Source organism: Podarcis filfolensis (genome assembly GCF_964270895.1).
Source record: "Podarcis filfolensis genome assembly, chromosome: 9".
In the NCBI taxonomy this organism is placed as follows: Eukaryota; Metazoa; Chordata; class Lepidosauria; order Squamata; family Lacertidae; genus Podarcis; species Podarcis filfolensis.
The window spans coordinates 37,869,863-37,883,865 of NC_139610.1; the positions used below are offsets into that span (position 1 = coordinate 37,869,863).

Consider the following 14,003-nt stretch of genomic DNA (forward strand, 5'->3'; position numbering starts at 1 on the left):
TATGCCTCCAACTGCTCCTCACTCTAAGATCTGGACTACCAGAGATCAGCAGAGTTGCTGCATGGCTTGTGGGTATCAGGGATGCAGAGTCAGTGTTTTATTCCCTCCTATCCACCCCCTTTGCAGAAGGAAAAAAGGCTCCCATGCAAATGAAACTGACCACAGCAGGAAGTTTTTCAAATTTGCATCTCAAAAAGAGGGAATGGCATGGTTGGAAGGGCCCCACATTCACATTGTTTGGGTTCACGTTTGCTAGCAGTAGAGTTGGGATCACACCAGTCATTATGCATTGGCTGGGTGCTCTACTCCAGATAGTTCTGTTGGAGCTATGAATCACAGCCCTAGACTTCTTCAACTAGTTTTCCATTTACAAGCCCCCACCATTAAGCTATCTCACTTTTTAAAACTGTCTTCATCTTACGCTCAGGCAGCTTGCTGCAAAGATAGTTAATGTGGTGTCATCCAAATGTTTTGTTTTACAACTCTCTTCAGCCCCAGCCAGCATGGTGGCCAGGGATCGTGGGAGTTGATAGTCCAAAACATGGAGGTCACCAGTTTGCCTACGCCTGCATTACTGAGTCCAGACTATATTGCAGCTATTTTGGGGCAGTTTGAATTGGCCTGGCAAACTGTATATTACCTACTTGGGAACAGGTGCCCAGGTAGAAGTAACCTAAACGTAAGGTACAGTGCAGTGACATCACCACCAGAAAACAATGGGTAACTCTGTGAGCCATTAGCAGCCGGTATGAATATGCACCCATGTGGTCTGAGTCCATTTCAACAACGGCCAGGAAACATTTAATTTTGATGGCTTTCCCTGGTATAGTCATAATTGGCTCCAACACTGAGTGTCTATTTACACAAGCAACTAACCACAGTTAGTAAGTTAGGTCTAAGACAGGTGGGGAGAAGATAAGCAGAACCCATTTTTTCAATGTATCTTCTCTCTTTTATAAAGGCATTGTTGGCCACCTGCTATTTTGTTTCCTTCAACATCTGCAAACCGGGTGATTTATAGTTATTTGAGCAATTACAAGCCCCTGCCGAGAAGATTATAGGAACTGTGTAAAGATATATATATATATATATATATATATATATATATATATATATACACACACACACACACACACACACACACACACACCGTATTTTTCGCCATATAGGATGCACTTTTTCCCCTCCAAAAATGAAGGGAAAATGTGTGTGCGTCCTATGGGGCGAATGCAGGCTTGCGGAAGCTATCTGCAAGCCTTGGGAGCCCGCGGGAGTTCCCGCCGGGCTCCCAAGGCTTGCGGATAGCAGCCTGTTCTGGGGGCTGGGGTCGGGGGAAGCTCGGGCTTCCCCTGCCCCAGCCCCGCGCCTGGGGGGAGGATTTTTTTTCTTTATTTCCCCCCCCCCCCCAAAAAAAACCTAGGTGCGGCCTATGGGCCGGTGCACCCTATAGGGCGAAAAATACGGTATATATATATATATATATATATATATACACACACACGCAAGCCAGTTGAGTTTTAAAGGGGGGGAGTTATCCCATTGTTTTATCAGAGATTTAAAAAACTCTAATGCATCATAGACTGAACACAAGGGAGGACTTTCATTGCAGAAAGCATAGGTATCAGCCATGCGTCAATAAAGGGATGCATGGTTGTGATGTCAAGATGTGGGTTTTGGTACTGGTGAGAAGGAACATGACTATGTTAAGAAGCACTTCTGTTTTAAATACCAGATATTGAATTCTGAGGCTTCTTCTCGCCCACATGGAACAATCAGAAATGGCTTAAGACAGGTTAGGGGCCAGGGTAGAAATTCCAGCACACATACACACACACTCCAGTGTTATGTTAACAAATATGCCACCCAATTGTACAGTATTCATGTTTCCTCAGACATCTATCAATAGCAGCCTCTAGCTTGCTAGGAATCAACAAGGGCAGAGGCCTCTTGTGCCTCCTGCCCTGCTTGGCGGGGAGGGGGTGCTCTGACCCCGCAAGCGATCTTTTTTGTTCTTAATCGCTCTGTGGTAGCTCCTACGTAAGTGTACTCGGCACTGCGGTCTAAGTAACCGACCATTTGCCACTCTTTTTACAGCACCCTGAAATCTGCTGCCTGGCGCAGGTTGTTTCACCCTTTCTAATGGCAGGTCTGGCCCTGGACACAATGATGACACATGCTTCCCACTTCCCAGTGCATTAGCTGTCATAAAGCAGCTTCATGATTTCCAACCCGATTGGTCTCATTGTCAAGAAAAGATTAAAGAGCAAGGCAGTCTCCTTTCATCTTCCCTCAAAACACAGCCTTTCTCTCTTTTTTTGCTTGCTTGTTAGCCACTTGTACCAGCCAAACTGTTTTAGTCTTTACACTTCAGAAACTTCTGGCATGATTTATAACATTTAATAACAGGGACAGCTCTAGGAAGGTGCAGTTTTTTCACAGCCCTTAAATCCAGGCAGGAGGGTGGGAGGCAATTTGTAATTTAAATGGGGAGCCTCTTGATGAATTAACTTTCCACTTTATAAAACTTACTGGCAGAACTTTGGGACAGAAGTCCAGGGCCCCTCTCAGCAGAATGAGCAGGAGGTCCCCCAAACGCAGCAGGGCTGGCTTTGAAGTAAGTGAAGTAATACACATTACTATCTAAAGAGGTGGCCCCTGTAAAGCTGAGTCTAAAATTAGAAATGTAAAAAAGCAGAGGTGAACCAGTCAGAAGTTGTTAAATATGCAACAATAAAAACACACATCTGGACTTATTTTATTCCCACTGCATTTGGTTTAGAAACAACAGACTTCAAAGTACAACTAGAAGAGATGCTGAATGCTAGTAGCTTGTTTTCATTCCCTATTTGTCCCCTCTCAACTAGCTAAGGACTCTAATACCCTGTTTCACTGATATTCTGAAAGACACCTCTTCCCATATTACCCTTATTGTCCAAACCTATGCACATTTACTTGGGAGTTAGACCTATAAATTTCATTAGAATTCACTTTTGAGCTTAGGAATGCAGTTTAGGAATGCTTGCTTGGGAGTAAATCCCATGAACCCATTGCTAAATTTGCCTTCTAGAAAGATTTTCACAAAATCTAGTGGCTTACACAGTAAGCTATTACATATTCTGGCTAATGATGCATTTAAATCATTACACAACTGGATGCCACATTTTTCTTCTGTACACAATGTTAGAAAGGTGTTTGAGCTTTCATAAATACATTGTACATTCTATTTACAACTTCTAACAAGCTCTGTGGATGCCTTTAACCTGCCATCCACAAAATGAATGGAATAATGATGGTAGGGAGGGTAGTAGAAGGTGCCAGACCCAGGCAGAGTATAGAAACCAGTCCCAGCAGTGCTGAAGCAAGAACACTCCTCTGGTCCCGAATAATCATCTTCACCGTTTCACAGAACTGCAAAAATCAGAGCAGAAATTTTTAGAATGCAAATTAAGGGCTGCTTCCAGTTGAGAAATAAATGCATGCATGGAATCATAGATTTAGCAATAACCTTAAAGCTCATGTAGTTCAACCTCCTGCTGATGCAGGGAATTGCTACTACAACACACCAAAAAGTGACCAGCTAGTCCTGGTTGAACAAAGGAAAGTCCACCACCTTCCAGGGAAGGAGGTTATATAGCAAACTGACTTACGTAGTATTTAAATTTTTTAAATGAAATTTAGCAGGGCTAGTCCAAAATGTTTTGCTGTTACAAGCAACTATGCCGCATGATCTAAGAGATGCACCCCAACATCCTCAGTGATATTACAAAGGATATTGAAGCACCCTTGTTTATTTGGGAGGACTCATAGCTTTGTGGAAGAGCACACCATTTGCATGCAAAATGCCACAGGTTCAAAACTTCCAAGATCTCAAGGCAGCAGGGCAGGGAAACAGCTCTACCTGAGACCACAGAGAGACACTACAGGTTAAGAGCAGGTACCCCAGTGGTCAGGAACCCACTTCCCATCCATCTGAATTTCTAATTCTCCAGTTGCTGTGTGTGTTTCTAAAACCATTTGGATAATTATGTTATGTACTGCATGATGACATTGGCTAGAATTTGGTTTCAGTTCTCTGCTAACTTTTACATGATGGTATTTCAGTGCTTTCTAGCAAGTCGGTTTTGATGGACTGAAAGTATATAATCCCTTGACTGCCACCCCCATCTCAACTACCCCATCATTCCTGTGGTTTCAGGACAAAACGTCAGCAGAACTGTGATACCTGCACATTTACTATTTACTAGAGTATTGAATTGGGATGAGATGGCAGGAGTGAAATGAACAGAAAGGGGGAAAGAATAGTCTTCAGAATGTGCCAATCCACCAGTGACATCCAAGTGAGGCGCAGAGAAGTGAATAGTTGGGGTTGGCTGTTGTTTTTAAAGTGTATTTAAAATGAACAAATGAAGGCTTCAGAACTAGCTGTCCTACTTCTTAAGGAAACATACCAATTTTATTTTTTAAAAAACTAAACCAGGCAGCCTTAAGGGTTTAAAAGTTGCAAGTTTTCTCCAGCCAAGCCATTTATTAGACTAATAAAGCACTATACAAAAACTCTGTTAGATTAACAGTGCTGAACAGTAACACCAATTAAAATCTGGTTTTGTCTGTCAGAAACCTGGCAAACCTAAATGACTTCATTGGCATTTCACACAGATTCAATATTTTTAAGAGAGAGAGAGAAATTAAAGCAAAATAGCCCTTGCTCTGTTCCTGCCTGCATTGGGCACAGAGAGGTAATATGTGTTCCATTCTAATTAGCCACCCAGAAACACTGCCTCTACTACAAGAAATTATTTGCTTGGTACCTAAATAAATCTGACGTACTTCCTTTTGCAGACTTCATCAAGTTCAGCTTGTAAAAGCACGCCTCTGAGCTAACCTGGGGCTGCTGGTAATACTGCTCCTAGTCTCTGCACAATGTACCTTTATTTCTCTTGAATGGTGTAGAAGAGATCAGCTCTGCTCTTAGTACCACCATCCCCAGCTACAAAGGAGAATCATAACCTTGAATTTCAGGGCATCACATTTAGATGTTGGCTAAACCACACCAAAAATATCCTGTGTTTACCCTCTGATGGAAAGATGAACTTTTTTTTTTTACTTTTGCAATGCCAAACCCCTGCCTGTTGGAACAGTACACAGTGTACAACCTAAACCAGTGTTCATTTTCACTCCCTGTACCCAGCTGTCCCATATGAAGAGAGACCCATTTCCTTAACACTGTTAAGCTTGAGATGGAAGGTTCACATAGGGCCACCCTCAACAATATGAAATAAATGCTGACTAAAACATACGTTCAGCAAAACGGGACTGAACTCAAGTTCTGCAGAGGATGTGCTGTGCTTCAGATGGCTGTTTTGCATGCTCTGCTTTTAGATAGCAGCCAATCCAATGAATCAGAAGTTTTCACACACTAAAGGTTAGTGTGGAAAAGGAAAGGACATACCTTAGCCCACACGTTTTCAACCCTTTTGAGTCCACGGCTCGCTTGACCAACTACATTCTTTCTGCGGACCCCATTGAGGCTCAGGAGCCCAGTTATGTCACCCCTTGCCTGCAGAACTGGCAGCCTCTCACCCTTTTTCAAACACCCTCCTTTGTGGAGTGTTCCCTCAGCCTCCTCTCCTCTCCCCTCTCCTCTCCTTGGGAGACCTCTGGGCAGCTGCTGCCCCTGGTCTCTGAGCTGCCCCCCCCACCCCAAAGAGAGGTGCCTCATCACACTGCCCCATGGGGGCGTGGGAAGCACCCCCTGGCCAGCTGCAGAGGCACCATTCACCTGGGGAGCTTGTAGCCAGGGCTGCTGGAATGAACAGCTGTGCAAGCCTTTGGGAGGCAGAGACACAAGAGGGGATAAGAGAAGGGAGGGAAGGAAAGAGGGACAGAGGCCAGTGTTGCACGCAGCACCCCTTAGCCCTATTCATTTCTGCACGAGTATTAAAAAGCCAGAATCTACAACAGCCTTGAACTGTAAGCCTTTCAGGGAATCACCCTTTCATTAGGGGGGAAACAGGGGGAAAAATATACACTATATAGCAATTCCTGCAACCAGCACCACTGTCACTAGGTAGAAAGTACTCAAAATACCAAATCTAGCATTCTGTCAGCAGTCTAAGGCCAAATTCTATTTATATTAGTGGGCCCTTGCTAAAGGTCTGGACTTGGATCTAAGAGAGGCAGGTGGAATGTTAAAACAATGACTTGCCCACTTTTGACTTACAAGAAACAAACTTTAAAAGGACTGTAAGTGTAGTCAAATCCTGAGCTGAATAATAATAATAAATAATTCCATTCCTTAGGAGCAATGGGAAGATAAGCATTTCTCTTCAACAGAGAAGGCTCTAGTTAAAATCTTTTGGGAATTGAATAGCTCTCTGCCCAGGTTTGCTTTCAGACAGGAAAACTGGATAGCCGGTGCTACAGCAGGATCTCTATACTTCCTTGGCAGCAGCATCTCACACTGCCCTGTTCGCAGACGATGGAATGGCTGGACAGTTTTGTTTTTGTTTATTTGTTTATTCTGGCTCAGAGATACATTAAGTGTTTGGATAGCAGTCTTGTTGGGACAGGCAAAGAAAGCTTGGATTTGAATCTTACCACCAAGATAAAAGGCACTATATAGCTTTTTATGGATTGTTAGAGATTTTGGAACACGGTTGGTTACTAATAGTTAAAGGCACAAGACTGAACCAAAAATGAAACACCCTCAACTCATGCAGCTTACTTTATGTTCTGGGGGAAGGAAAGTGCAAGTGAGAAATGCTTATAGAAATAGGTTATAAATGCACAACACAGAGTCCCATACAGATAAGCCACTGTGCAATTGTCCCTTTGTGCTCTAAAAGCAAGGACTCAGAATCCTTTTGCCAGGTTGCTTGGCTAGATTTGTACAGTGGTAGTTTACCTTCTCAGTCTGGAAGCTGACTGGCGAGCCATATCTGCAGAAGGTCACAAAATGTTCACAGTTGTTCCACAGCAAGCTGTATTCAATGGCACCCACCAGCTTTTCTGCTCTGCAGACCACCTCTTCATCACGCAGGACGTTGTTCTTGAAGAGTTTGTCCATGTGGTTTACCAGAATAGAGCCTCCATAGGCAAAGTCTTCCACTGTGTCCACACGGATCCTGGCCATTTTAGTGATGACACCCAAGATGAGTCTCTTGTTAGTCACCACCTTCTGGATCTGTTTCTGGTCGTTGGTGAGAGCAGGCAGGATATCTGGCATAAGGTGAGCCACCCGGTTATCCCCCAGGTAGATGCCAAAATGAATGAAGAGTGTTCGGGGCACCTCCAGCAAATCCCCTGGCTTGAAATAGGTGGTATCATAATAACAGCATCGTTTCTTCTTCTCTTCTTCCTCTGCACCGGAGCCCACACCGAGAAGTTTGAAGTTGGCAAGCAGCAGAAACTTTTCCAGTAGCAGGGATGCTATTTCATACATGGGGTTTTTCATGGTGCTGATCTTATTCTTATTTTGCGGCTGCAGCTGCTCCTGATTCATTCAGCTTCAGCATCTTGCCTTTTTATCATGGCAAGAGGGGCTGTCCCACAACCAGCATCAGTTTGGATTGGCAGATAGGCAAGTGGGTGGTTACTGTGGAGTGAAATAGACCTCTACTCAGAAAGTGACTCTTTCAGAAACGTTTTACAAGAGTCCCAATTATGCATTCAGTATATAGAATGAGCAGGCACACATACAAAATCACCTAGTCTAGACCATGTGCTTATCGAAATGCAAGCAGTTAGTGACTGAACAGCTTGAAAGCCTAGAATGATGTAAGTACCAATGCAATCATTAGGCATTTGATTCAGATTGTAATAGATTATGACTAATGAGCCCATCCTGGGAGACTATTTGAGACACAAAATCTGCAACATACACTTATTTTGGAGTAAGTTGTCACTGAACTCGGTAAGACTTTCTTCCAAGCAAATATGCAGGGGTTTGGGTTACAAGGCTGCATACATATGGCACCCTGAAATTATTTCCAAGTAAATATTAGAATTGCAGACTTTTAATTGTATAGGATTAGATGCTTACATGAAAGTGAGCCCCACTGTGCTCAATGGGCCTTATTTCCTTGCACATATGCTTGCAGCCTTATTTTCAAGTAATTGACACTGCAACCAATAGGAATGGGTTTTCAAACCTTGCCATGTATTCAGTGTTAGGAAAATGTTGATAGGTACATCTAAGTGAAAGGTTTTTTGTTGTGTGCCATGCAAATTGGATCTGAATTTATACATGTACTGATTTAAAGATACAGAGATCTGCTTACTGATGAAAATGATTCATTTTTTACGTATACATGAACTCAGCTTGGCACTTAACATTTAAAAATATATATCTGAATTTGCAAGATGGTGAGAGATCAAATGAAATGATAGAAGTTCATTTACCATATTTGCATTTCCTATGTGAGTGTTCAAAGCATACCTTTCTACATATTTCCAGGTAAGATAGCATCAATTTCCAATGCAACATATATAGGGCTTTTGTCAAGTGTGGTTTCTGTTTGGCAGAAGTTTGGGAAGTGGTTTGGTTTCCCCCAAAATTGTAATGTATCCTTATTTTATTTTAACTTTTAGAGAGGCAACAGATCTGTACAGAATTGGGGAAGGTATACATTTCTGTTATGACAAAAAGCAAAAGCATGGGCAAACCCTTTCCACCACCCCATCCCCAGCTAATCTTTTCATGCACCATGGAGGTACTTGCAGGGTTCTCAGAAGGAAGGTGCTAAAGAAACTGTAGTGATGGAGAAGCAGAGTGATGGGAGAAAAGCAAGCAATCCTTTAAAAGTCATTTCCCCTCTTTCAGAATGGGCCTGTATTTCTGCTCAAACGAAAAAATAAAATAACTGTTGGCTGGCTTTGGGGAAGGGCGGGGTATTAATCTTGCACTTCACACATCTATTCATGTATGGATATCCCCGTTTTAACTTTCTGCATTTCCTTTCCCTCTGACGCCACTGTTTACACTGCTCTCCCCCACCGTGTGTGTGTGTGTGTGCGCGCGCGCGCGCGCGTACCTGCAAGTGAGGATAACTGATGACGTGGGCTTCGTTCCACGAAAGCATCTGGCACAACTGCGCCAGCCTCGAGGTGCCACGAGACTCTTCGGCGGCTTGTCTGCCTGCGGCAGGCTAGCTGGGCTGAGAGACGCGCCGAAGGAGCCAGCCGTGCCTCGCGGTTAAGATTGATTCTCTGCTAATCCATTATGCGGAGGGGTCAAGCCCAGCAAACAAAAGCCTCAACTCAACACCCACCCCAAGCCCATCAGACTGCTTCTCCCCTACCCCCCTCCTTCTCCTCGGCTACTGTGCTTGGTAGCCCAGCGGAATCTGCGAAGCATGATTGATGGGGGCCATTCATCTTACCTGGAAGGCGACAAGGGCTTGACAGCCGGAGCGGGGGAGGCTACTCCCCCGCGCAACCCGCCATTCTCTTTCTAGCGGCCCCTGCCAGACTCCCTTGTTTGTGTGTGTTTCGCCCCCCGGCACTCCGGATCCGGAGAGGCAGAAAAGCGGCCGCTGGAAGGGGGAGAGGGCGGGGCCCCGGGAAAAGGGGGCGGATCTCTCTCGCCTCGCGCTTAGAAGAAGCGAGAGCTCCCCCTTTCCCCTTGTCTCTCAAAGCGCCGCTGGGACCGAACGGGAGAGAGGCGTGGAGCTGTTTCTCTTTTAGCCCCTTTGCCGAAACTGTGCAACGGATCCCGATGGGCCCTGACAGGACGAGTTTCCTTCCCCGCCCGGGCAGGCAGCCCTGCCTAAGGACCTCCCTGGTGGCTCGGCGGGGGCGGGGAGGCAGGAGGGAGGGAGGCGCACCTCAGGACCTCTGGCTTCCCTAACCAGAGTTACCAGGAAGAAACTCGCAGCCAGTGTCACAGAATCGTATTTGGAAGGGGCCATAAGGGTCATCTAGCCCAACCCCCTGCAATGCAGGAATCTTTTGCCCAACGTGGGATTCGAACCCACGACCCTGAGATTAAGAGTCTCACCCTTTACCGACCGAATGGGACACACGCTTGGAACACCCCCAAGAGCACCTGGGATGCGTTTCTTGGATGGAAGAGCGCTACACACCTGGCACTCTCCTCCGGGCTGTATGTTGCAAGAGATCTGACAGCGGTGGCAGAAGCTTGCCTGCTATTGTTAATCTTTTAATTGAGGAAGCATATTAAACTAACAAAGAAAATGAGCAAGACTTCTCCCTCCATCCCCACCCATTCAAATTCTGGGGGCAGAGAATGCCAGGGGCATCAGTTGTGAAGGGAAAACAATGGGGGAAAGGGGTGCGGTGGGGGAATAGGGCCAAGCAGTGACGGCATGCTATATTCAGCATCAATGCTTGCAAAATGAGAATTCTCCCGCGCAATTGTTTCAGCTCGTTTTCATTGATAGTGGAGATAAGCAACAGAAGGGCTGCTCTTACATTCCTGTCCTGGTTATGAACTTCTCCCCTTGATAGGCGCTTGGCTTACCTGTCCTTGGTCACACCACCACAACATACATTTAAAGCACATAGGCTGTAGCCCTTCTGAGATGTTCCCAGGTTGCATTTTAGGATTGCCAATGCAACAGCTGAAGAGCAAGATTGTTTTATGTTTACCAAAAAGAGGGGGGGGGTTAGTTTTTCTTCCTGGGTGCAATCTGGAAACTGCAAAGCACCTAACAGACTCCTTTCAGCTGAATGCCAGCTGCCTCCTACATACCATCTTAAAGTTGTGCCTAAATGCAGACTCCATCTGTGGCTGCAGCATCTACCCTTATGTAGAGATCTCGGGAATTCACAAACTTGTGCACTATTTTGTAACATGTTGGTCGACCTAATAAGTATGTTGCCCTAATGTGGATTTTGTAATTTAACAAATGCTATAATGTGAGCCTCAGGCCCTGAAGGGCTACTGTAGAAATCTATTTCAGATGATCCATGTGGAATTAAGAAGGAAATGGCCCAGATCTCCACTCTGTTCCACAACTAGGAACCCTTACATGACACTTATTTTAAGTGAATCTTCTGCTTCTCTTTCTTTTAGATGTATGGTTTTGAGAACTTGTTGTCTTTTAGTCTTGGCTGCTGTTATGTACTGAGTTGAATAGGATCCAAACTGCAGCAGTCTGATTGGTCCTAGAACAATAGGATCCAAAAGGCAGCAGTCTGATTGGTCCTAGAACAATAGGATTCAGAATGCAGCAGTCTGATTGGTCCTAGAACAATGCAGCAGTATGATTGGTTGGCAGGAACCACCCAATCATGCTCCAGATAGAAGTGAATCCACAACCTGATTGCCTTACAGTAGAATTCCGGAATTAGCCAATCATGTGCAGCCCATTGTGTAAATAATGTATATAAAGCAGATGCTTTGAGGGGACTTTCATTCATTTTCATGAAATCACTTTGCGACTCTGAGTATATTTCAGCTGCATAGCTTCTCTCTCTCTCTCTCTCTCTCTCTCTCTCACACACACACACACACACACACACACACACACACACACCTCAGATGCAACTCTCTATAGTATTGCCAGTGGGAACTTGAGCTGGAAGTCAGGTGGAGAGAGAGCTAAAAGTGTCGGTTCTTAGTGTGCAAAAAGATGTTTCCATGATGTTTTACTCCTTGTTTAGACAGAGGCAGCCTTTGTTTTATTTTCCAGTGCCATTTAATCTTAATCCCCCCAAATGAAGGGGTACGTTACGGATAAATCCAGAGAGGAAATGGCCCATGAAACCAGAGATGCTATTTAGGTTTCTGGCCAAAAGCCTTGATTGCTTGGGTGAATCTCAAAAGGAATGTATGAAAAAACTAGCGTGTCTTTTCTTACTACTTCCACTAACAAGCTGGGGAAACAACAGTTTCACCTTACCTGGCTGCTCATTAGTAGGGATGGGGGCGGGGGAGTGTTGCATTTTCTTGAAAAGCTATGCATTGATCCCATGCTGACTGCAGCTCCAGAAAATCCAGCTGTATACTCAGCCACTCTCTGAAATTAACGCTTCACTGTCCTTGTGCTGTTGGGAGTTTCAGATACAGAAAGCAACAGTAATTAGTTTAAATATATATTTCAAAACAGGGTGTGGGTGTGTGGAAACAGGCAGAGAACATTCACAGATGTTATAGAGGGCATACTATACACATCACCCTTTATCAAGGACCTTCTCTAACTTTCATAAAAGGCAAAAGACGTAAGTCATAGAGTAGACCCATTGAAATTACAGAGTTTAAATTAATTTCAGTGATTTCCATGGGTCTAATCAGTTACTTAGTTGGCTATCATTCACATACAACTAATTTCCTATTAAAGGAAAGACAAAACTAAATACCTTTGAAACAAGTTGAGTAAACTTTAAATAAATATTTTCTACGGTACCCTTGGATGCCATGAACAAAGGCGTTTTGAGACTGAACAATTAAGAATGACTTTGCTCCATATTCAGTAACTAGAATCAGTATAACAAAATAGAAGTGTGTGTGTGTGTGTGTAGCTATTTCAGCTGTAGCAACAAATATGTTGCTACACATTATTTTTGAAAAGAAAAGTGTCATATGGACACAAATCTGTCAGAACTAAAATATAGCCTAAATTTGCATTACTGTTCTACAGTATGTAAGTCTGCAATACTAATTCTAGGGATTAACATCACAGCTCAACCAGTGACTCACAAAGGCTGCAATCCACCCACCTAATGGTAAGCCCCATTGACCTCACTGCGATTTACTGCTGAGTAGTCATGTTTAGGATAGCACTGTAAGGATGCAATGTGCACTTACCTGCAAGTAGGCCTACACTAAAGTGGTCTTACTTTTGAGTAAACATAGGGTTGTATGAGTTATATCCACACAGTCTCAATACCATCCATTGCAAAATTTTGCTGGAACAGTGCATCAGAATCAGACTTTAAATACACTTTCTCCATTAAAATGTGCTATAGAAAATATAGACACGAGAGCACAGTGCCCCAAAAATGCCTAAGATTGTGGCACCCAAAAATGCACATTTTGGGGTACTGTGCTCTTGCACGGATCACGTAATTCGTGCAAGAACACGGCCCAGAAGCCATGAATCCCAGTTTTGCACTGGGACATGTTGGATGTTATGGTAGTACCATTCACATAACAAAAACTACCACAGAAATATTAGCATTTTCAAAAGTAGGGGATCCATGGCTTGGCTTTTGAAAAACAGGAGGTCTGCAGTACTTAGCTAATTGGGGAACACTGACCTAGAGCCTACTAAGGTGAGCTAAGCCTGGCAGGACAGCTTATGCTATAGTCTTAACCCCTTCATGCATTAATTAGACTAAAGCATGCTGGTTATTTGAGGGTGGTTACATGCCTTTCTTCTTCCCCCATAGTTTTATTTGCAAAAATAATTTTCTAATTTCAGGGAGTGGGGGATTATTAAAAATACTTTGGAATTCTCTTCAGGGTGTCCAGATGGAAAGGAGAGCAGGGTACCTGCACTTGACTTGCAAACAACGCTTGCTGAAATTCCCTCTTCTGCACTCTTTTCACTTAACCATGTGTGAATTTTCTGCCAACTTCCTGACTAATCATCACCTTTGTATCACCGCTCAGTAACTTTTTGGAAAATCTGATTTAGAACTGACTGTGCTTACTAACTATGCTAGGGCTGCAATCCTAAACTCACTTGGAAAATCAAACTGAACTGAAACCACTCCTGGAAAGACATATAAAGGTAAAGGGACCCCTGACCATTAGGTCCAGTCGTGACTGACTCTGGGGTTGCGGCGCTCATCTCACTCTATTGGCCGAGGGAGCCAGCGTACAGCTTCCGGGTCATGTGGCCAGCATGACTAAGCCGCTTCTGGCGAACCAGAGCAGCGCATGGAAACACCGTTTACCTTCCCGCCGGAGCGGTGCCTATTTATCTTCTTGCACTTTGATGTGCTTTTGAACTGCTAGGTTGGCAGGAGCAGGGACCGAGCAACGGGAGCTCACCCCGTCGCAGGGATTCGAACCGCCAACCTTCTGATCGGCAAGT

General features: G+C 44.3%; 1 protein-coding gene across 2 annotated transcripts; it reads right to left on the bottom strand.

Annotated features, from left to right (window-relative positions):
- Window positions 1–2,738: 2,738 nt before the first annotated feature.
- LRAT (lecithin retinol acyltransferase) lies at window positions 2,739–9,716 on the bottom strand. 2 transcript variants are annotated; one of them, XM_083631381.1, is made up of 3 exons: window positions 9,381–9,716; window positions 6,905–7,594; window positions 2,739–3,408 (listed from the first exon to the last, which is right to left on the bottom strand). In XM_083631381.1, the coding sequence occupies exons 2-3, from the start codon at window positions 7,499–7,501 to the stop codon at window positions 3,256–3,258; spliced, it is 750 nt and encodes a 249-aa protein (XP_083487507.1). In that variant the 5' UTR covers window positions 7,502–7,594; window positions 9,381–9,716; the 3' UTR covers window positions 2,739–3,255. The 2 variants fall into 2 exon arrangements, with proteins under 2 accessions (XP_083487507.1, XP_083487508.1); XM_083631382.1 differs by lacking the exon at window positions 9,381–9,716 and adding an exon at window positions 9,033–9,253.
- Window positions 9,717–14,003: the final 4,287 nt, after the last annotated feature.